Source organism: Pecten maximus, chromosome 4, assembly GCF_902652985.1.
Source record: "Pecten maximus chromosome 4, xPecMax1.1, whole genome shotgun sequence".
NCBI lineage: Eukaryota > Metazoa > Mollusca > Bivalvia > Pectinida > Pectinidae > Pecten > Pecten maximus.
The window spans coordinates 20263825-20288067 of NC_047018.1; the positions used below are offsets into that span (position 1 = coordinate 20263825).

The 24243-nt window shown below is 35.0% G+C and overlaps 1 protein-coding gene across 4 annotated transcripts; it reads right to left on the reverse strand.

Moving 5' to 3' along the window:
* Window positions 1-1889: 1889 nt before the first annotated feature.
* Window positions 1890-23119, reverse strand: LOC117325451 (calcyphosin-like protein). Of its 4 annotated transcripts, none has more exons than XM_033881666.1 (5): window positions 22766-23117; window positions 14434-14611; window positions 13741-13950; window positions 5564-5693; window positions 4089-4203 (listed from the first exon to the last, which is right to left on the reverse strand). In XM_033881666.1, exons 1-4 carry the CDS (start codon window positions 22897-22899, stop codon window positions 5592-5594), a joined length of 624 nt encoding a protein of 207 aa, XP_033737557.1. In that variant the 5' UTR covers window positions 22900-23117; the 3' UTR covers window positions 4089-4203; window positions 5564-5591. The 4 variants fall into 4 exon arrangements, with proteins under 4 accessions (XP_033737556.1, XP_033737557.1, XP_033737555.1 ...); XM_033881664.1 differs by lacking the exons at window positions 4089-4203; window positions 5564-5693 and adding an exon at window positions 9960-10917 and having other exon boundaries at window positions 22766-22912; window positions 22997-23119; XM_033881665.1 differs by lacking the exon at window positions 5564-5693 and having other exon boundaries at window positions 1890-4203.
* Between the last annotated feature and the right edge of the window lie 1124 nt (window positions 23120-24243).

Sequence of the window (24243 nt, forward strand, 5' to 3'; positions counted from 1 at the left end):
GACGCTCTCTTGAAATCAGCACTTTTTTTTTTAATTTTCAAACAAAATGAACTAGTGACAACGGTAAATAAAAAACTAAAGAAAAAAATACTTACACGAAGTTGCACTGTGACATCTTTATGAAGAACCTTCGCCATATCATGCATTGATTTCTCGAAGGAAGTTGTGAGCTTAAATGTGAAAAGCTTGTAACAAAATCAACAGTGTAATAATGTGTTTAAGAAACATCAATTCCATGCTGTGATTCCCTTATCGCTCCCGTATACTACTTCCAAACAGTTAAAGTGTCCATTACGCGATCGCCAGCCTCAGGATGACTAGACATGCTCGTCGTGAAGAGTTTGAAGACTTCATTTTTCTTATCTTTTCAATTACGGCAGTTGCTTAAGAAATAATTAACGATGATTCGTGTATTCCTGCAACAATACACGAGTCAAAGTTGATTATTTCTTTTCTACCATGTACTGTTTAGTTCTGAGATATACCTCTTTCTAATAGAAAAACATCAAAGAAACCCCGGGAAAACCTTGTAATTTATTTCTTGAGTATTGCATTATTTGTTGATGAAATATACATGTCTTTACAGGTACTACAGTACTACGATTAAGAGCATCTATCATATGGCATTGATTTTGAAAATTTAAAAAAAAGGGATTAAATAAAAGAAAAAAAAGTGAGCCTCCGTAGGATTCGAACTCGCGTCGTGATAAAACTTTAACGAAAGACTAACCCACGAGCGTGTATTATTGGCTCGAGTGTGTATTATTAGAAAATAATACATGGCTTTCAACCAATCAAAACTGGCGTTCCATAGCAAACATGGTAGAATTATGTGTAACTTATCTAGATTTATAATAAGTAACTAGTGTTGTACCTTTTATTTCCATTCTCAGGGTCGTGGTCTGCTCTCCATTTCTATCAGGATATATATATTTATATATATAGTGTCAACCATTCTTCCCTAACTAATGTTTTAAATTAGGAAATGGAACTCTGGTAGAATGTTTACAATAAACGTCAGCCGATGAATATAATTCACTCGTCTTTACGCTAGTAAAAACCTGTGTTTCAGTTTTGTTTCTGTTTTCTTTTAATTAGCACAGAAACGAAAGGACCTATGTGTTTTGAAATAGTGGTTTTATGACTGTTCTCATCCTTAATCCGCTCTTAACATAAGCTGGCCTTCGTTAATAGAGATACTCCGCTATTTAAACATTATTAGAGTTGTAATGGCTGCAGGTCACGACACATCTAAATGGAGATGTAATTCTTTTTACTAAAACTAAGAAATATCAAGTTTGAAATATTTGCTTCAACAACATTATCACATTAAGATTATCTCTAAAGTTGGATTCTGCATGAATACTTAAAAGTTGAGGTAATTTTTAATTTACATCTTCATCATAGATCAAGTACGTCAGAATTAAATAATATATAAATGATTTCATTTTCCAATTTAAATCTTGAATATTGTGTGACACAAACAATGTACAGAATGGTTCCTTAATCACTGTATAGTTTATTTGCGTTTGGTATTTTGCCGCAATCAAACCGGAATGTGTTCCTGTATCTCAATTATCAACGTTAAACAAAATATTTGACCACTTGAAATATGGACAAGTTTTATAAAATACATAATGTTTAATGTCTTCGCTGTAACCTGGCTATTAAGTGTATCTCGGAAATATCACCTTAATAAATTCTTCCCATTCCTCTGCAAGTGTTATCACATTAAAGGCTATTACGAAAACTGCAATTCAAAAATATTTTAATGAAATGCAGTTGCAATTTATGCTCTTTTATACATTACTTTACACTTGTGAATAATTGCAATTCATCCTCTTTTACACATAACTCTACACTTGTGAATAAACAACAAACAAAATAAATACAAAAAAATCATATTTTAATCAATGGAAATTCTACGGCATAAATAATCGATAAAAAAAGTAATTTACACTTTTGAAGTAGTTAGATGATAAGAATAGATTGTAGACTAAAATATATATATAAATAGTTGTTTTAAAATCAAAAAGAATAAAAACAGATCTTTTACACTATACTAATGGTCCCAAAACCAACACTGACGAGATGTCAGGAAGCTAAGATCATACAGATCAGACACACTAGCTAAATATATCATTTTAACTAATGTATAATAATGGCATTTATAAATAGCATTGTTTCTGTTCAATATGAAGAGTAACATAAGGGATCATAAGACGAGAAATCAGTAACTAATCAGGTAGTCACACCGAATGACGAGTTCAGATTCGCTAAGAAAAAATACCTCACCCAACAACACTCATTTGAGCAGCTAATGTCTTGATCAATCTAGGACCAGTTATAGAAATGGGATTTAGTTACCAACATTAAATAGCATCTCTGACAAAAAATGGTAATGTTTTGATTTCAGTAGTGAAAAAAATAACTTTAGAAATACATGCAATGTAAAGGTGCTTTACAAATATGTCACTTTCCTCCTTCAAAATGAAATAATCATTTAAATATAATAATGTATAAATAATCATATATAATTTTTCAACCAAATTCATAGACAATGCACATTTTTTCTATGCAGTGCAGGTTCAAAAGTGACACCCGTAAGTTGCATATGACGTTTCTTTTAGTAAATATTGTGATGTCGTATATATCTATGATTATGCAACCAGGCATAAACACATTAAAATACATTGTACTTTCATGCGACAGTGCAGATACATTTCTGCTCGTCATGCAGATTAAACAATAAACTATCAATATAGGCAGTTAAAGCAACGCAGAACATCCACACTTTTCCACACATCTATAGTGTATCTGTCTTTTGGTCTTTTAAATGATAACTAACCTCCATTGTAAGTAATAGAATTAATTTAACAAATTACGTAATGGTATTTTTTGAGAAATAGGAAATATGTTTCATACCAAATCGTGGGATAAAGCCAGAGCGCAATACCGCTAATGGGAATGTCTGTGTTAAAGTCGAAGTCGACTTTATATGTCGGTGCTACGTAATGACGCGATCGTGGAATGATGTTTTGTGAGCGTTTTCCAGTGATTCTATTACATGCATATTCTTTACAATATATATCCCAGAAAATGCCCTTTATAATGTAATATATGATATACTTCATTGTTACACGCCCAATGTTTTTTTCATCACCAAGGCACAATGCATGTCATTGTCTATTGAGGCACTAACTCCACTATCAAACAATCTCTTCCGCGTCTTTTTCTTTCTTATGTATTTGAATTATTTACAATGTACAAGTATTTGTTCAATATCAAGGTCACACTTGCTATTGCACTGCAAATATTGACAGTATTCCAGCTTTCGTTGATGGATTTAATTATTCGTAACATTCTTCAAATGTTTAAAGAATCTTTTCGCACAAGAACAAAATGATATAACGATTCATATGTAAAAGTTCGTGAAAACATGTACATAAGATTCCTAACATAAAATGTGACTCTTCATGTGATCCTCCAGTTGCGTATCCAGCAGAAAGTGTGCCGCTGCTGCTCCTAATGTCTTGGTGAACGAGTTGTGAATCACTCAGGGTTGTGTGCGACATGCGTGAATCATTCGGAGTTGCAGTGTTCTTATACAAGAGGAAACTGTTTGGTCAAAAGCTTTCTACAGCTAATAGCCAGTTACCACACGACTCGCTTATCAAATTCCTGTTTCCAATCAAGAATGATGGAATTCATGACAAAAGCAAGCAGAACTAGGTTCTTGTTTTAGCGAAGGAAATTCATGTAGACACATATAGGTCTGTATCGTAAATAGCTATGTATGTGACTGTACAAACTAGCATATTGAGCGCTAAGTTTTTGAATTATGGATTGTAATGAGCTCATTGGGATTTGTCATGACTAAATTACTAAAGGTAAAATGAATGTCGAGTGAAGTAACGTTACAATGAGGCATACCTATCATTATAATACCAGTATGTCTTAAATGAAACGTGTTATTCAATAAATTGTCACTTTATTTTCATTTCGATAAGATGTGATATGGAACAATGTTAAACTTGTGTTTTATTTATGTAGATATGTTGAATTTAATATCAAATTTGCTGATTTGTTGATTTAGAACAATTAAAGTTTCCATGCGTTTTTCATCATTAGTGTAAAATATGCATCTGTATCGATGGAAGCACTAACTCCAGCATAGTAATTCACAAACTCGTCTTCTGTAATCTACAACAAAATAACGGATCTCGCGATCAGTCAAATGTAGTAATAATTCAGTTTAAACAAATATTTCACTGATCACGTTGCTAAATTTATTCAAAGTTACAATTTTCTGAAATATGGAATAACTATTCAAAAATACAGTGCGGTAGTCCTATATATATAAATTTGTTTTTGAACATGAAATTCTGGTACTTTTATATATATATATTATATAATCACAAAATATATTATCATAAGGATTATACTTAATGCATGTTTATAGAAAGTCCTGCAAATTCAATATCATGATTCATTCAAATGAATGTCAATTCCAGGTAAATACATTTCAGAAGTGAATCAACACACACACACACACACACACTGATAAGTATGAAAACAAAACACATGCAACATTAGCTGGTTACGTTGAGTTATTTCAAATTCAACAAAACATGTTAGGGGATTTTAAAAAGTTAGTTCCCAATACTATCAACTGAAAATAAATAAAAGACAAAAAATAAATATCAATTCGATCAAATTTCCAAGTTAAATTTACAAATATACACACGAAATTGCATTGTAAGCATGCATTAGGGTACTAAAGAATCACACGCGGTCGGCCATCATGCTGACTTTTTAAATAGACTTCAAGAGATAATAAAGAAATACTTGATACAGTTGAATGTTTGAAATAAATGGACATCGACTTCCATCTTAACTGTGCAATAACAAGATCAAGACGTTCATTTGTTTCTGCCAACACAGGAAATAGCAACGTGAATGAGGGTCGGTTTATCATTGATACATCACAGACATTAAACCAAAAAAGCTGAAATATTTTACAAGCATTAATATCTAAGTCAGTTATTAAGTTCAAATCAAACATACCCGATAATATTAAGATTGTGTTAAGCCCTTGGTTAAATCAAAAGTAGAAGCTCTCTCAACGCAGTACGTTGGGAAAACGCATAAGAAAACCCTTTGCCCCATTTACATGTGAATCAATCAAAAACAAGTTCGAATACTGTGAATCTAACGTTCGATAAGCGGAAAATATTCTCAGTAAGAGATTTAACAAGATCAAGACGTTCATTTTTTTCTGTCGACACAGGAGGAAATATCTTTATCAGCAACGTGAATGAGTGCCGGTGTATCATTAATACATCACAGATATTAAACCTGAAAAGCTGAAATATTTTACAAGCATTAATATCTAAGTCAGTTATTAAGTTCCAATTCAAACATACCCGATAATATTAAGATTATGTTAAGCCCTTGGTTAAGTTTTGCCAAGTACGATACTTGGAAGCAGCATGAAGAGTATATCCTATGTCTATAAAAGATAAAGTCATCATTAATATTTTTATAAAGCTTGTCACCGTACTTCTTTGCAATACTCTGTAGCGGCTCGGTTATAATTTCCATGCATTTTTCATCATCAAGTCGAAATACGTATCGCTATCTATCGATGCGCTTACTCCACAGTAGTAATTCGTAAATTCCTCCAATGTAACCTGTAAGGTGTTAAATGTAGAGTTATTGGTGCCCTTTGTTACCTATAAGGTATAATATATTCATTTAATATTCAAGATACAAAATGACTACAAAAGTCTATTTTAATAGGGTGCTGTCTGTCTTTGAAATAATGATTTACAGCTCAAATTTTCGCGTCAGAAAATATGAATCTTCTTAACAATTTGCGCGACGACGAAATCCAGCAAAACCGATGATTCAATACCGTTCTGATATATAGTCCAGGTATTTTCAACATTACGTAATTAACATAAAGACATGTAATGATAATGTAACGTGGTATATGTTTGCTGACATAAATATCCACATAGAAAACATATTTTATAATATTATACACTTCCAGTCCTATTACTTTTTCCTTCAGAGTTTAAAAAAGAAACTGTTTTGGTACATTGTTCACAACCATAAACTTACTAAAAACAAAACTTATTACACCAACGTATTCAAATTTTATTGTCACTAATTGCAGTAATGTGCAATGAAACGACTTGTTTTAACTCAATGAATTGTAGACGAACAAAATACAATAACAAGCATTTAAAATACTTGACCATGGGCCGTGATTTGATGTGATATGAACACAAAATGTCATATTCACATTGACCTTTGCTTGAAGTTGTACTGAGGTTTATCATATTAAAACTCACAATGCTTAAGTGAAGTTATGATAAGCTTTTACTTTTATTTTACATTATCATGAAAAGTGTTGTTTTATTCACACAATTTACATTTTTCTTGTTAACTATTATAAGTTCTCACTATCACATTGGCCTAATACACAAATATGTTATTATATACAACATAATATCTACATTTCCTGTTTTGTTTTATGCAGTAATGCCGTGTTCCTTCAGATAACTCGTATTTACAATAGTCCTCTAAATACATTACATGTATAGCCATATAAGGGAACATTTTGTGTGAGAGTAAACACCCCAACAGTGTTTCATCATCAGAGCAAAATAAGCATGGTTGTCTACTGACGCGCTGACACCACTGTAGTAATTCAAAAAATCATATACTGTGATCTATTAGAAATATATCAAGTTGAAGTATGGGGTATTATTTTTATGCAAGAAATCAAAAAATTAATTCTCCTTTGACATTTAATCTTAACAAGAGGCCCATGGGCCTTAACGGTCACCTGAGATTTGAAATATTTCAGTTTATTTAATTGACCCTTTTTGCCCCCCCCCCCCCCCCCCCCCCCCCCCCCCCCCCCCCCCCCCACTATCAGCCCCTAGGGGTCAGTCAGGGCCAACATATGCATATTATCAAACTTTCATTCCATGCTGAAAATGTTAACCAGAATGAATTCCAATAGAAATCAAAACAAATCAGTCAAGAATGTGATTTCCCTATATAAACTATAGTAACACAATGGTGACAATGGTTACAAAATTAGAATGAATTCCAATAGAAATAAAACAAATAAAAGTCAAAAGTGTTATTTCCCTATATAAACTTTAGTAAAGTTTAGCCCCACCCCAGGGGCAAACTTGAGACACCAGGGTCCTGAAATTCACAATTTTGGTAAAGAACCTTCAAACCCAGCCATCTATGAAGTGTATTTGATTCCAGCATATCTGAGAGTAGAGAAGATTTTTGAAGTTTTAGTCAATTTGGCCCTTTTTAGCCCCGCCCATCAGCCCCTGGGGGTCAGTCAGGGCCAACATGTGCATGCCATCAAACTGTCATCCCATGCTGACAATGTTTACAAAATTAGAATGAATTCCCATAGAAATAAAATAAATTAAAGTCAAAAATGTGATTTCCCTATATAAACTATAGTAAAGTTTAGCCCCTCCCTAGGGGCAAACGTGAAACCCCTGGGTCATGAAATTTACAATTTTGGTAAAGCACCTTAAGACCCTTCCATCTATGAAGAGTGTTTGATTCCAGCATATCTGAGAGTAAAGAAGATTTTTGAAGTTTTAGTCTATTTGGCCCTTTTTAGCCCTGCCCATCAGCCCCTGGGGGTCAGTCAGGGCCAACATGTGCATGCCATCAAACTGTCATCTCATGCTGACAATGTTTACAAAATTAGAATGAATTCCAATAGAAACAAAATAAATTAAAGTCAAAAATGTGATTTCCCTATATAAACTATAGTAAAGTTTAGCCCCTCCCCAGGGGCAAACGTGAAACCCCTGGGTCATGAAATTTACAATTTTGGTAAAGCACCTTAAGACCCTTCCATCTATGAAGAGTGTTTGATTCCAGCATATCTGAGAGTAGAGAAGAAGATTTTTGAAGTTTTAGTCAATTTGACCCTTTTTGGCCCCGCCCCTCAGGCCCCTGGGGGTGGTGACCATATAATTTACACTTTTGGTTGACCTTTACCATAGAAGCCATAGAAGCTGGCTTTGTCTCAGGTGACCTAAAAATTTGGAATTAAAAAAAGCTTCTGTATAGCATTTAAATTTCACAATTATATTTTATCAATTTTTATCAATTATAATGAACATTGTGTCAATTATCAAATTGTATCAACAATAGACAAGGATGAATAGTATTGCAACAGCAATACAAATTCCCCTGCCTGACCTAGGAGTGCACCTATTTATTTCCCATTTATTTTCGACGGAACTTCAATAGATATATTGAAGCAGTTTCCCAACAGAACAACAGGAAGAATATTTTAGGTTGTGGACAACAAATATTAAAAAAAAAATACATAAGTATACCTAATTGGTTAAACATAGGTGAAATAAAACGTAAGTTATGCCCCGGACAACCTCTAATTTCGAAAAAAGTGACATTTGACCTGACTTATGACTTTGAGCTATTTTACTCGCCAGGTGACCAGATATAGCCATTATACTCGCATTTCGGAATTTTTACTCCGAAAAAAATGTGGGATGCACAACTACATGTTATACTGATCATGTATTATAACCAAGTCTCGTTAAAATCGCAGTAGTACTTTAGGAGGAATTGTCCGGACAAGCCTCAACCAAAGAGAAGCCGACGGCCATTTTGAAAAATAGATATACTTCCATTTCGGAGATTTTACTATGAAAAAAAAGTGGGATGCACTACATGTTATACTGATCGTGTATACCAAGTTTCATTAAAATCGAAGTAGTACTTTAGGAGGAGTTGTCCGAATAAGCCTCAACCAATGAGAAGCCGGCGTCCATTTTGAAATGAAAAATTGATTTTTGAAAAAAAATGTGGGATGCAAAACTACATACATACTCATCATGTATATCAAGTTTAGTTACAATCAGAGTAGTACTTTAGAAGGAGTTGTCCAGACAACTGTTGCGTGACAGACCGACAGACAGACGGATGGCAGACAGACGGCAAACCTACAGTCCCCTCTCCCCCGTTTTCCAAACGGCAGGGGACTAATAATTTGTATAATTATATCAACTATATGCTGAAATAAATAACATTTAAATCAAATCATTTAATTGGTATATAAAATGTTATTTTGTTATATCAAAATGAGTTCACAAAAGGAATTAGTAGCATCAACTTGTTAACAATATACCTATTATATATATATATTTCACACATAATTTAGATATGAGGGAACAGCATCAGAAGATTTTCTTGAGAGTATGTCATGAAAGAGAAAAATGTTTTGAAGAACCACCCAGAAAGAAACATATAAATTGAATAAAACAATTAGTACTAGATAATGTTACTAAATAGGAAATAATACCTAATTTGGTAACAAAAAGGAAACAATTTGGTGGCACAGCTGACTAACAGCCAAAGTAGTCAATGCTACTACAATACATGGACATAATTCACTAGTAGTATCTGTAGACTGCAGCAGTGTCATCGTCGTAGATAGTATAATGATTGACCAAAATGGTCATCGTAAAAAACATTTTGTGATTTTGGTTGCATCTTGACCAAATTATGTAATTAAATTTTATTTATTTCACCAAGGCTTATTGGCCAGGATTGAAGCCCGCACGGGACCTTACTGTTCCCATATCCCCTCTGATCGAGAAATTCACAGGGAAAAATACATTCGACCTGACAAGCGATTCTATATCCATTACGATAAGTGTACCAGTTGTTGGTTTCCTGGTGACAGATGAGTTCGATATCCACAACATCAACCAGCTAACCCACATGTAATTATCCATCCGAAATAGAAGTCTTTTCAGATGCTAGGAAACTAAAGCTATAACACAGTCTTGTCTAAAACGTTTGTAACGCTATAGTGGTATAGTGATATCATGGTACTGGACTGTAACGGCAAATTGAAAACAAAATACAAGCAATTTTCTATACAAGCTAAGTACAAAATGTACGTTTTTTTATTTTCAATGGATATGTAAAAATATACAATAACAGAAAAAACGCAAAACGACATCATAGAATTAAGCACCTCTGTCATGATGATGCAATATATGTATCGCATAAATGTATACAAATAGGGAAATCTATTTTTGTAAGTAACAGGACGGAAACTTTGAATTTATATAATATTCTTATTACGGGGAAATTACAAATAAAAAAGAATTTTATAGTCATTACATAAAAAACATATTCTTAATAATGTCCAAACAAGATCTGGAATGTTCTGAAACGTTGTACTGATGAAGGTAGGATATCTAACTACTCAGCTCTTGCTTCCTTCACAAGTAAATACTAGAATATGTATATGGAACCCATCCATGGACTAAGATATAATCTTACTATCAACTATAGATACTGTGTATTCGTATTAAATACTTTGTAAGGGCGTTTCATTTCTCTGTTCTGTCATATATAACACATTTTTATCATAAGGTAAAAAGAAATTTTCCTATCACAAATATTGTGGTGTAGTATGATTAGATTCCCTGGCGTACCATATGTTCCCCAATCCAGACAAAACAGAGACATGTAATATATACTACAATGGATGTTGACCACCTCAATAGTATATGACACCAAAACCACAAACATTTCTCCAGTTAAAATCCCTTTTACAAAATGATAAAAGTAGTATATTTGAATGATGTAAGCATAGATATCTACTTTCCAGTGCAATATGGTAACAGCTAGATTTTCAGTAAGCAAAATTCAATAAATATTTGAAGGACGAAACTATTACAAACGGACCCCCCTCTTTTTATATTTATCTGCGGAACCATCCAAGTTCCAGGCGTTGTTCATCATCATTGTAAAGTAACAGTCATTGTCGATACTGGCACTGACCCCGGCATAGTAGTTCACAAACTCATCTTCTGTTACCTGTAAGGGGAAGAGGGAGAAAGATGTTAACAATATGATGATGATGGTGATGATGATGATGATGATGATGATAATGCTGATGATGAACAACAACTTCATCTACATATCAAACATGTTCATTATTATATACTAGTAGTTCTTTTTTCATATTCCAACAATTCCAAAGAAAGAGTTATGATGATCCCAAAAATAAAAAGACTTATTTTGTTTGTCACATGTCTATTATAAGTTTCTTATCATATTCTTAAAACTGAATATAACATGTCTAAAGAAGCAATTAACAAGTTAATGCTTCAACTAAACATAGGATCCTACACTATCAATTCTATAACTATACATGCAATGCACAGAGGAGGTTTTCCCATCTGTTGTAATTTCAGCTGATAACTTTTCATTTTCCAAATTCAATTACAATGTGCTAGCTCAGCAAAATGAAGATGACAAGTTGAAATTTCAGATTTATGGTGCATATGGATTTATAAAAACTGAAAAGAGAAGAAGAAAAGAAATGCAACTTGGATAAAACTGGTACACTATCTTAACATCTAGCTTAAAGCTTGTGAATCTGGCTGTGGGTAAATGTTGGGTGCAGCATACGATATACATGTAGATCGTTTGTGAATGCCTATACATAATGTGATTCATTCACAAGTATGACTAGCTGTACATGCTAAATAACTAAATTTGGGTGCATACATTAACATATTTCAATTCTTAGAACATTCTTGCAGTCTTGATTATTTTAATGTGGAAGAAATAACTTGTAAACATAAGAATAGACCAAATAAGATTCAACAAAACGATGTTTAGATGATTCACTTACCCGATATACAGATCATGTCCAGAAAAAGCTGGTGTCTTACTGGACATCTGGGTAGACTTTATCAATCAGATGTCATTTATATACTCCGTGAATGATATAACCGCGGGTTACTATGGTAGCAATATACTTTTTCTACATTTCATCAAACCCACCTAGAATAATGTGTTAGTCATGCTTCTAATGTTACAATCACATCATGCTATTCATCTCAGATTGTTTTTAAAAGGTGGTTGCATATTGCATTTTGGCAACATGCTAAGGTTAAGCAGCATGCATTTCTTCAACATTTGCCCTTTGTACATCTCATGATAAGTCAAATTGACATCCTATTTCACAGAATATCCTTGAATATGGCTATCATGGTAATGTATTGGGATAATTTATTTGGCTTGGCATGCTTCCTAGAATTACCTCCCTTATGCTGAACTAGCCGTCCAGTCCTTTACCAGTTGTCACAAATCCAGTAAACCAAGGTTTTGTATTTGTATTGATTGATGGCGTGTGAGTACCCATTACATAAGTTATCTGGTAAACTAAGGTATTGATGATGTTTGTGGCTATGATGTGATTTTATTTCTATGAAAAATTAGTCTTCTTTCTCAATAGCAAAAAAATGAGCACTTTCCAAGATGCATACACATTACAAAATGTTTGTTTGTACCTCTGTACTTATTACCCAAATGTAAATTCTGCCTGCATACACTTTTAGAAAAACATGACACTACCTGTCCGTGTTTTTGTATTAAATTTTCTCTCTTTCTCTTCAACAAAATGTGCAGAATGGATTAGCCTTAATTTGGAAACAAACCAATCGTCCACATACCCTGCCAATAGAGTTCTCGGTACCCATCACTGTTTAGTGGGTATAAGCCTAATCAGTAAAACTAGATTTTCTCTTCCAGTCCATAGATTTATTTAATAAAACATTCCAGTTTTCAGTTCAATATTAAACCCCAAATGTAGATTCCTTGGTGTTTTCAAATCAAGGAAACATTATGATTACTCCTTCTGTAAATAGTTCTACTCATCATTCTTAATTTCATATAGCAGACTTTTTGTCTACAGCATCCTAACCTAACTCATCGTCGGATACCCAGACATATTATACTATACAACAATACACTTGGCACAGCGTAGTGCAATCAGCCTAGGTATCCGGTGATGAATCTAACTAAAGGCTAATTAACTGAAAGCTGATTTAAGGACACAGATTTCAGTAAAAGCAGGTGTGTAAGATTCCTGTTTTTCTTTGCAACAGACCTTCCAAATGCACCTTATACACATATTACTAGATGGATTAAATCTGGTCTGAAATAATATTGTGTAGCCCATTGATCATTTGGTTTGTTTTTGTTTAACGTCCTATTAACAGCCTGGGTCATTTAAGGACGTGCTAGGTTTTGGAGGTGGAGGAAAGCCGGAGTACCCGGAGAAAAACCACCGGCCTACGGTCAGTACCTGGCAACTGCCCCACGTAGGTTTCGAATTCGCAACCCAGTGGTGGAGGGCTAGTGATAAAGTATCGGTACACCTTAACCACTCGGCCATTGATCATCTCCTTCTCTTCATTTTGAAAGCGGTATATATGTCATGATCCTCAATGTCCATTTATATTCAATCTTAACACTCATTATGCCATGTATGTTATCAGTTTTGAAACAAAATGCCAGGTTTTACTGTATAACTCATCTTTAGATATAATCTACAACAAACACCAAAGTATGATGGCTTTAAATAAGAGCATACTCTTGTTGCCAAATCCCTAACTTCCAATTATTGTATATATTGACCTATGTATTGTATATACCATTGATAATAAAATACTGTTTAAACCAAACACCAAAGTAAGGGAGATAACTGGGTAATCAGCTGCCAACCAGATTAGTCAGAGGTAGAGAATGTCATGTTAGTACTAATGGATAGGTAAGGGATACAGGTTCAAAAGCCATGCAGGAGGTTAGCAATACAGCAATACTATGACTAGCATATTGATAACATACCTTTCCATCTGCCTCATTGGGGGTGTCAAATGTTTTCAGATATTCCCCTAGTAATTGATCTTCTGTCTTTTCACCATTTAAATACTTGGGGTGTTTCGTACAATTGTAAACACCTTTGAGATCTTCAATTGTGACCACGCCATCTCCACTTTTGTCCATTTTTCGGAATGCCTGCCCGATCAGACTCTTCCGTGCTTTGCTCATCGATGGCTACAAGTAAAGCATTTCACTTGATATAGTTTATTGATGTGAAATCAGCACTAATTGTTGATGAAAGAAGCATAAGAAACATTCAGTTCTTCAATGATTGTGTAAATGGTAAAACAAGAGGCCAAGACAGCCTGTATTGCCCAACTGGACACTGCAGTGATTGTGAAAATAGCAAAAATATTATTGACTTTGTTACTGCTTTGTGGTCGAAATTATCAAAAAAATATGAGGTAGTTATGAAAAAAGACTTTAAGTATACATACAGTGCTGTCAACATTTGTTTAGAAATTGCATAAAACAACCTTAAAATAAAAGTGTTGTTCTCTGATGACTCTTGACATCTTTAACAACAAGAACTTTTACTGACTTTAAGAAATAATAAAAATGAAACTGAATGCTGTTCATTGGCTGCTGAGCAAAACGATTTGATTTCTCAATCATAAAGGATCTCTATCATTAAACTAACATGTTAATGTATCATACCCTCAGTGCAACTAAGAATTCATCAAAGTCAATACTGCCAGAACCATCTTTGTCGAATATCTGGAAAACTTCCTTCACTTCACCTGGATCCATATCAACTCCAAAATCATGGATGCCTTTTCTAAATTCTGCCATATCTATAGATCTGCTATTATCATCATCCATAATTTTGAATTGTCTGTAATAAAATAAAAATGATCAAAACATTTGAATGATCAACTTAAACATCAGTCTTTTATGTAGTATCAACTTTTGACAATTTATTTTTCTTAAAACTAATGATATTTTAGGACATTTAAATTGCAGGACAATATGACAAGAAACTTAAGAGAAAGTCAAAGAATGAGGTGGCCATCAGAATGAGATTAGTACTGGAGGAGGAGAAAGGTGGTCATCAGGATGAGATTAGTACTGGAGGAGGAGAAAGGTGGTCATAAGGATGAGATTAGTACTGGAGGAGGAGAAAGGTGGTCGTAAGGATGAGATTAGTACTGGAGGAGGAGAAAGGTGGTCATAAGGATGAGATTAGTACTGGAGGAGGAGAAAGGTGGTCATAAGGATGAGATTAGTACTGGAGGAGGAGAAAGGTGGTCATAAGGATGAGATTAGTACTGGAGGAGGAGAAAGGTGGTCGTAAGGATGAGATTAGTACTGGAGGAGGAGAAAGGTGGTCATAAGGATGAGATTAGTACTGGAGGAGGAGAAAGGTGGTCATAAGGATGAGATTAGTACTGGAGGAGGAGAAAGGTGGTCATAAGGATGAGATTAGTACTGGAGGAGAAGAAAGGTGGTCATCAGGATGAGATTAGTACTGGAGGAGAAGAAAGGTGGTCATAAGGATGAGATTAGTACTGGAGGAGGAGAAAGGTGGTCATAAGGATGAGATTAGTACTGGAGGAGGAGAAAGGTGGTCATAAGGATGAGATTAGTACTGGAGGAGAAGAAAGGTGGTCATCAGGATGAGATTAGTACTGGAGGAGAAGAAAGGTGGTCGTAAGTATGAGATTAGTACTGGAGGAGGAGAAAGGTGGTCATAAGGATGAGATTAGTACTGGAGGAGGAGAAAGGTGGTCCTAAGGATGAGATTAGTACTGGAGGAGAAGAAAGGTGGTCATCAGGATGAGATTAGTACTGGAGGAGAAGAAAGGTGGTCGTAAGTATGAGATTAGTACTGGAGGAGGAGAAAGGTGGTCATAAGGATGAGATTAGTACTGGAGGAGGAGAAAGGTGGTCATAAGGATGAGATTAGTACTGGAGGAGAAGAAAGGTGGTCGTAAGGATGAGATTAGTACTGGAGGAGGAGAAAGGTGGTCATAAGGATGAGATTAGTACTGGAGGAGAAGAAAGGTGGTCATAAGGATGAGATTAGTACTGGAGGAGGAGAAAGGTGGTCATAAGGATGAGATTAGTACTGGAGGAGGAGAAAGGTGGTCATCAGGATGAGATTAGTACTGGAGGAGGAGAAAGGTGAATCATAAGGATGAGATTAGTACTGGAGGAGAAGAAAGGTGGTCATCAGGATGAGATTAGTACTGGAGGAGAAGAAAGGTGGTCATAAGGATGAGATTAGTACTGGAGGAGGAGAAAGGTGGTCATCAGAATGAGATTAGTACTGAAGGAGGAGAAAGGTGGTCATCAGAATGAGATTAGTAATGGAGGAGGAGGAGAAAGGTGGTCATAAGGATGAGATTAGTACTGGAGGAGGAGGAGAAAGGTGGTCATAAGGATGAGATTAGTACTGGAGGAGGAGAAAGGTGGTCATAAGGATGAGATTATTACTGGAGGAGGAGAAAGGTGGTCATCAGGATGAGATTAGTACTGGAGGAGGAGAAAGGTGGTCGTAAGGATGAGATTAGTACATGAGGAGGAGAAAGGTGGTCATAAGGATGAGATTAGTACTGGAGGAGGAGAAAGGTGGTCATAAGGATGAGATTAGTACTGGAGGAGGAGAAAGGTGGTCGTAAGGATGAGATTATTACTGGAGGAAGAGAAAGGTGGTCATAAGGATGAGATTAGTACTGGAGGAGGAAAAAGGTGGTCATAAGGATGAGATTAGTACTGGAGGAGGAGAAAGGTGGTCATAAGGATGAGATTAGTACTGGAGGAGGAGAAAGGTGGTCGTAAGTATGAGATTAGTACTGGAGGAGGAGAAAGGTGGTCATAAGGATGAGATTAGTACTGGAGGAGGAGAAAGGTGGTCATAAGGATGAGATTAGTACTGGAGGAGGAGGAGAAAGGTGGTCATAAGGATGAGATTAGTACTGGAGGAAGAGAAAGGTGGTCATAAGGATGAGATTAGTACTGGAGGAGGAAAAAGGTGGTCATAAGGATGAGATTAGTACTGGAGGAGGAGAAAGGTGGTCATAAGGATAAGATTAGTACTGGAGGAGGAGAAAGGTGGTCATAAGGATGAGATTAGTACTGGAGGAGGAGAAAGGTGGTCATAAGGATGAGATTAGTACATGAGGAGAAGAAAGGTGGTCATAAGGATGAGATTAGTACTGGAGGAGGAGAAAGGTGGTCATAAGGATGAGATTAGTACTGGAGGAGGAGAAAGGTGGTCGTAAGGATGAGATTAGTACTGGAGGAGGAGAAAGGTGGTCATAAGGATGAGATTAGTACTGGAGGAGGAGAAAGGTCAACAGTGCCACCCGACCACCCCATAAATTGTCTCAAGTTCTTAAATGGACAGGATGAGATGGAGTACCAGGTATCTCAAATTGTCAAACAGAAGGGATGAGATGGAAATCTCCAATTGTCAAACTCAAGTGGCGAGATGGAAAATCTCAAATTGTCAAACTAAAGAGATGAGATGGAAAATCTCAAATTGTCAAACAGAAGTGGTGGGATGGAAAATCTCAAATTGTCAAACTAAAGGGGTGAGATGGAAAATCTCAAATTGTCAAACAGAAGGGATGAGATATAAAATCTCAGATTGTCTAACAGAAGTGGTGGGATGGAAAATCTCAGATTGTCAAACTAAAGTGATGAGATGAAATATATTGCATATTCTTGAAGAGAAGGGACAATTTAAATTTTTCAGCGAAGCCATTTAAGATCGGTTTGCAAAATTTATGTCATGTGTCATAGTGCAGTAATTGTAATTTTTATGATTGGTCAGAACTTGCTTGTTTCCAATCATGCTGCCTGACTAGTTCAATCAGACAGCAAAATCTATGTCAAACCGTATCAAAGTACAGTGTAATTGCATTATTTTTTTTTGCGATAAAATATGGTAAAGTCTACCCCGTCCTCATGGCAAACATGAGACCCCAGGGTCATGAAGTTCCTAATTTGGTTAAGCATCTTAAGACTCTTCTATGTATGAACAGTATTTGATTCTAACTTATTTCAGTTAATTTGACCATTATTGGCCCCGCTCAACAGCCCCTTGGGGTTAGTCAGGGGCAACATCTGCATACTATCAATCTGTCATCCAATGCTGATAATCTTACCTATTCAGAATGTATTCCGATAGAAATTCAATACAATGATAGTCAATGCTTTCCCTAAATCTACCCCCTCCCCAGAGGCAAACGTGAGACCTCAGGGTCATGAAATTCACAATTTTGGTAAAGCACCTTTGACTTTTCCATCTTTGATGAGTACATGTATTTGATTCTACCTGATTTGGGTGTTGAGAAAAAGGGTTTTGAAACTTTCCTTGATTTGCCTCAGTCCCCTGGTCCCATTACCAATAGTGAAGCCTGATGCGAATCTCATTGGGCGATATTACATGTATGTCGACAATGATTATAGCTTTCTCACATAAAAATAAAAACATGTTGATTGATGATTCTGGTATAAAGTATCAATATTCGATTCACAAACCTGCAAACTGCTTCATTTCTTCAACAATAAATGGAAAAATCCAAAACCAACAAGATGCACAGAGAAATCAGTTCAAATATACTGCCCTCTTTGATACAAAGGTCAATGCAAGTTCCTTTAACAAGATTTTTTCAAAAATATATATGGTGGGTGTATTCCGACAATGTGGTTTCAGATGCAGGATAAATACAATTGTGCTTGTACATTAATTGTAGTCATTTAATTATAGATACACTGTAAAACAGTTAGTGTTGAAGCTACCCCCAAACAGAAATTTCCCATAGTCATTTGAAGCATAAGGACCATTCACACTGAAAAGGACTCACATTAACAGATTTTAGTCTCTGAAAAAATGTTTGAAATATATCTAGTTTTATATCTGTTTTGGAAAGCTTGAATGGGGCCCCGTACCATACCAGGTACACACAATCTAAGACACGGTCTGATGTTATGACTAGAGGAAGTTCTAGCTATTTACCATGCAAAAGTTGACCTTGATTGCACGAGTGCATATTATATAAATGCACCGTCAAAGTTACATTGCAGGGTGTCCCGCGAGGTGTTCGCACGCCCCGTGATTTTGTTTACCTTTTGAATACAGTGTGTACTAGGCTAACTAGTGAGTGTCCTGTGGCGCCGTGCCAACCTCGGGTACCTTGCCGCAGGCATGGTCACTGGTGATTGAACTGCTCAAACTTCAAAACTATGTCCGTTATATAAGAAATACAAATACACCTATTTTCTCCCAAAGTCCGTTTATAAGATAACAATAAATAACTTTATTACGCCTGAAATATACGTATTTTATCCCCAAGTCCGTATATAATAATTATTCAAAAAATTAACTTTATCATGCTCGAAATATACGTACATTTATGTATTTTCTCCCAAAGTACGTTTATAAGAATTCTACAAGAAACAACTTTATTACGCCTGCAATATACGTATTTTCTCCCTAAGTCCGTTTATAAGAATTATACAATAAATAACTTTATTACGCCTGAAATATACGTATTTTATCCCCAAGTCCGTATATAATAATTATACAAAAAATAACTTTATCATGCTCGAAATATACGTATTTTCTCCCAAAGTCCGTTTATAAGAATTATACAATAAATAACTTTATTACGCCTGAAATATACGTATTTTATCCCCAAGTCCGTATGTAATAATTATACAAAAATTAACTTTATCATGCTCGAAATATACGTATTTTCTCCCAAAGTCCGTATATAATAATTATACATGTATATGTATATAAAGTGAGTTAGTTGGCATCACCAATCAATTCATATACACTGTACTGTTAATTACCTTTTGAAAAAGGAACGATGTAAACAAATAATTATGGTTAATAAAATATAATGAAAAGTAAAATCCTTCAATATTTAACTAACACTCACGATCAACATGTACACCAAGAAAATGCACAGTCTTAACTTTTAATGTAATTTCTAATTACACGTATTTAGTAAAAGTGCAAATACACTGTCTACATAGTTAACGCACTTTAAAGTTTAAATACATTTAAACATATAATTGACGGCAGTACTGCTTTTCGTACATTACCAATAACAGTTGTTTTTAACGTTTAAAATTTAAGGCCTTTATTTCGTAGAGCAGCGCAAAAATCTTAACCTACTTACCCTTTACTCAGTGATGACTTCAAAATAGTTCTACTATTAGTTAATATTCATATCTATTACACGCCTATCAATTCAACAAAACGTGCAAAAAACTGACATGACACTCACCTTAAACTTACTGTAAATTCGTCGTAGCATTTATTTTATCCAAATATATTTTATTGACAAAAAGTACAGGGGGATTTGGCACAAGTTTTTGCAACTTATCAACGCCCTTTCCCAAAACAAATACAAAATTACAATATTTGACAAAATAAAGACTAAAGGTCACCAATTCAATATTTTTGTAATATCTTTGTAACATTGCTCTCCGATTTGTCAAGCGGCAGGAAGTACAGAACAAACAAATATCATGCATTTTAAAATCTATTACTTGTTTTTCGTAGCATTTGCTAAAATGTACTTGTTGATAGTAATAGACATCGCGTATATGTACGAATTGTGGGGTGTGCAAAAACCGCACTGGACACTGCACCGAAAATGAATACATTTTCGATGTTCATCTGTATGGTACAGAAGGAGTTAACAAAAAGTACTACTTATCGAATTGTGGGGCGTACAAAAACTCTCACAGGACACTCATTCCTCACAGGACACTCACATATATGTATTGCACCGTACAGACAAAATAATTTTAAAATATCTTTTAATGAATCGCGGGGCGTGAAAAAACTCTCACAGGACACTCATTCCTCACGGGACACTCATTCCTCTCAGGACGCTCACATGTGTAATGCATCGTAACTTTGCCGGTATATTAGCATAATATACACTCGTCCAATCAAAGTCAAGTTTGGCATATTAATCGGTTAGATGTTCATCTATATGATACATAACAAAATATATTAAAATGTCACTTAACGAATTGCGGGGCGTGCAAAAACCTCACATGACACTCGCATGTGCACTGCACCGTAACTTTGTCGTAAAAAATGCATCATATGCACACGTCCCATCTAAGTTAAATTTGGCAGATTAATCGGTTAGATGTTTATCTGTATGACACAGAAAAAAATATTCGAAAATGTCACTTAACGTATTGCGGGGCGTGAAAAAACTCTCACAGGACACTCATTCCTCACGGGACACTCATTCCTCTCAGGACGCTCACATGTGTAATGCATCGTAACTTTGTCGTAAAAAATGCATCATATGCACACGTCCAATCCATGTCAAATTTGGCATATTAATCGGTTAGATGTTTTTCTGTATGATACAGAAAAAAAATTAAAAATATCACTTAACGAATTGCGGGGCAGATCAATCGATTAGATGTCCATCTTTATTATACAGCAAACATAATTTTAAAACATCAGATAATGAATTGCGGGGCGTGAACAAAAACGCTCAAATATTATTAACATGACAATATATCACCTGTCTACCTGTTTGTGATTGTACATTACAAGTTTTCAGACTGAGATTAACAAATTCTATGTATTAATAACAGTTTACCATTATATTTGGTTATATATTATGTATAGGTTATATTGTTCAATTCTATATTAATACGTCTAACTCAAGTAGCTTAAACAATGCATTAAGTTATCATATGTGCGTAAATTACATGTAAAAGGAGCAGCACAAACCGGCCCGCACATTTAAGAAAAAAAGGTTTCAGCAGTTTAATTAACAGTGATCCATGCCTGCGGCAAGGATATATAACTAACACGTCAAGGTACCCGAGGTTGGCACGGCGCCACAGGACACAGGTGGTACATGTGTATAACCATCGGTAAATGGGGCGTGCGAACAAATCGATCAGCACCGTAACTTTGTCGTAAAAAATGCATCATATGCACACGTCCAATCGAAGTCAAATTTGGCATGGTTATGGGTTAGATGTTCATCTGTATGAAACAGAAAAAAAATTAAAAATATCACTTAACGAATTGCGGGGCGTGTAAAATCACTCACAGGACACTCATTCCTCACAGGACACTCGCGTGTGTAGTGCACCGTAACTTCGCCGATAGATTTGCATATATTTGCATTATATGCCCTTGTCCAATCATAGTCAAATTTTGCGTGCTAATATGTTCTATGTTCATCTGTATGCTAGAGAAAAAATAATTTTAAAATGTCTATTAATGAATCGCGGGGCGTGAAAAAACTCTCACAGGACACTCACTCCTCACAGGACGCTCACATGTGTAATGCATCGTAACTTTGCCGGTACATTAGCATAATATGCACTCGTTCAATCAAAGTCAAATTTGGCAAATTAATCGGTTAGATGTTCATCTGTATGATACAGAAAAAAATATTCGAAAATGTCACTTAAAGAATTGCGGGGCGTGAAAAAACCTCACAGGACACTCGCATGTGCGCTGCACCGTAACTTTGTCGTAAAAAATGCATAATATGCACACGTCCAATCAAAGTGAAATTTGGCATGGTAATGGGTTCGACGTTCATCTGTATGATACAGAAAAAAATATTTAAAATTATTACTTAACGAATTGCGGGGCGTGAAAAAACTCTCACAGGACACTCATTCCCCACAGGTCACTCATTAGGTGGACCGCTATTAGAGTAAGTACTCTGTAAGTCTGCTATCGACTACCGAAACAGCATGCTATAATTAATAATTCATAGAATAAAGACAATCAGCCTACATTAATGCATATTGCATGTCAACATTAAATATATCATGTAGCATACTTCGTTTCCAATCAAAGGTTAAATTGTTTTAGTCGTTTGAAACAGTTCACATCAAATGCTGATATTCATGACCAGACTTGCCATAAACAAACCCTGTGTTTACTTTTCGAAGCTGTCTCCAATTTTCATGTATTAAATGTGTAATCATTCATTTATAAATGGTTCTACCATTTCATATCACAACTCACCTGCCAATTCCTTTAATTCCAGATGCTCCTCTAGCCAAACATTTCAATCGTAATTTTTCTACGGGGTCTGTGGCAGTCTGGAGAGCCTTCTTGGATTTTTCCATCAGTTCCCGGTTGCCTCGCGCTGTGGCCATGTTAGATGTTTAACTGTATACGGTCTAAAGCTATAACTCTCCTGCAACGTAATCTTGTATCTTTGACTTACTGTTTATATATCAAAAGTGTTCTTACTTTGTGGAAGTTAGATTATAATGGTTTAAATTCCTTCCGAGTGTGGCGCGGACGAAGCGAAACGTGTTTATGTATGTCCAGTACAGAACTTCCGCTCCCAACCGTCGTGTGTGTTAGGCTGTTGCTATAGGAACCGGGGGAGCGGTCGTTATTTCAGTTAAGAAACACATCAATTAGCATGCAAGCTGAATTGACACGTTGTTTTCTTTAATTGACATAGCTTTATCTAATTGACCAGTATTCATGTCACATTAGTCACTATAGAAGAATATAATTGCTCTTGCTTATCGAGAAAACATTTTTGTAGATTTCTTAATAAACCACACTTGAGATGCATCTTTGACCTTTTATTTCTTTTAAGATACTCTAAGCATAGTTTCTTAAGTCTAAAGCGTACCATTAGTAAACTTTATTACATTTTTTATCTGTATATCAAATGCATTGTAGTACACTGTATATTACATACATTGTACTACACTGGATATCACATACACTGTACTACACTGTATATCACATACATTGTACCAGAGAGGTCTCTGATTGTACTACACTGTATATCACATACATTGTAGTACAATGTTTCTACCACAATATGCTGTGTAATGTGCCGACTGTTGGATAAATATATGTTAGGCCAAAATACCACTTGTACCGGTCTTTTGATTGGTCAAGAATTCGAACTTTTACCCGAGCTGCAATTGTTATTGACGTCATCAATAATCAATTAAATTCAAAATTATTTTATTATTCCAAATATATACAAATACATGTTCAATATACATACAATCAATAAACCTAATTATATTACAAATTTAAGTATTATTTATGTATATTATTATCATTTGTTAAGTTTATATATATTTATATATATGAAATAATACGATCAGACAACAGGTGGTAGAAACAGGTCACACGACTCGTGATTTTTGGATGTACATTATGTACATGGAATTTATTTCACACTCGTAAGCTATTTTTTTCAAAGTTACTAAAGACACTTGCTTAAGTTCGTGTCTTTTATAACTTTAAAAAAATAACTTACTCGTGTGAAAAAAAAATCCATATCCAACAACCACACGTTGTGTAATCTCTATATATCACATACATTGTACTATATTTTATACGTACCGGTCATCAACGAACTTAAAAACGTTGATATAGTATGAGTAGGGTTTAATATTTTTATGCTAACAAGAAGCAGACGCCTTTGGTATAAAGGATAAAACATATAAGATGTATACATCATA

Bases quoted from the DNA above. Each gene is read 5' to 3' on its own strand.
- LOC117325451 (XM_033881664.1), bottom strand. From the start codon at position 22,899: ATGGCCACAGCGCGAGGCAACCGGGAACTGATGGAAAAATCCAAGAAG. The intron at 14,612-22,765 runs GTGAGTTGTGAT...ATTTTATTACAG, and splicing joins GGAATTAAAGGAATTGGCAG to ACAATTCAAAATTATGGATG. The intron at 13,951-14,433 runs GTATGATACATT...CTTTACTTGTAG, and splicing joins AATTCTTAGTTGCACTGAGG to CCATCGATGAGCAAAGCACG.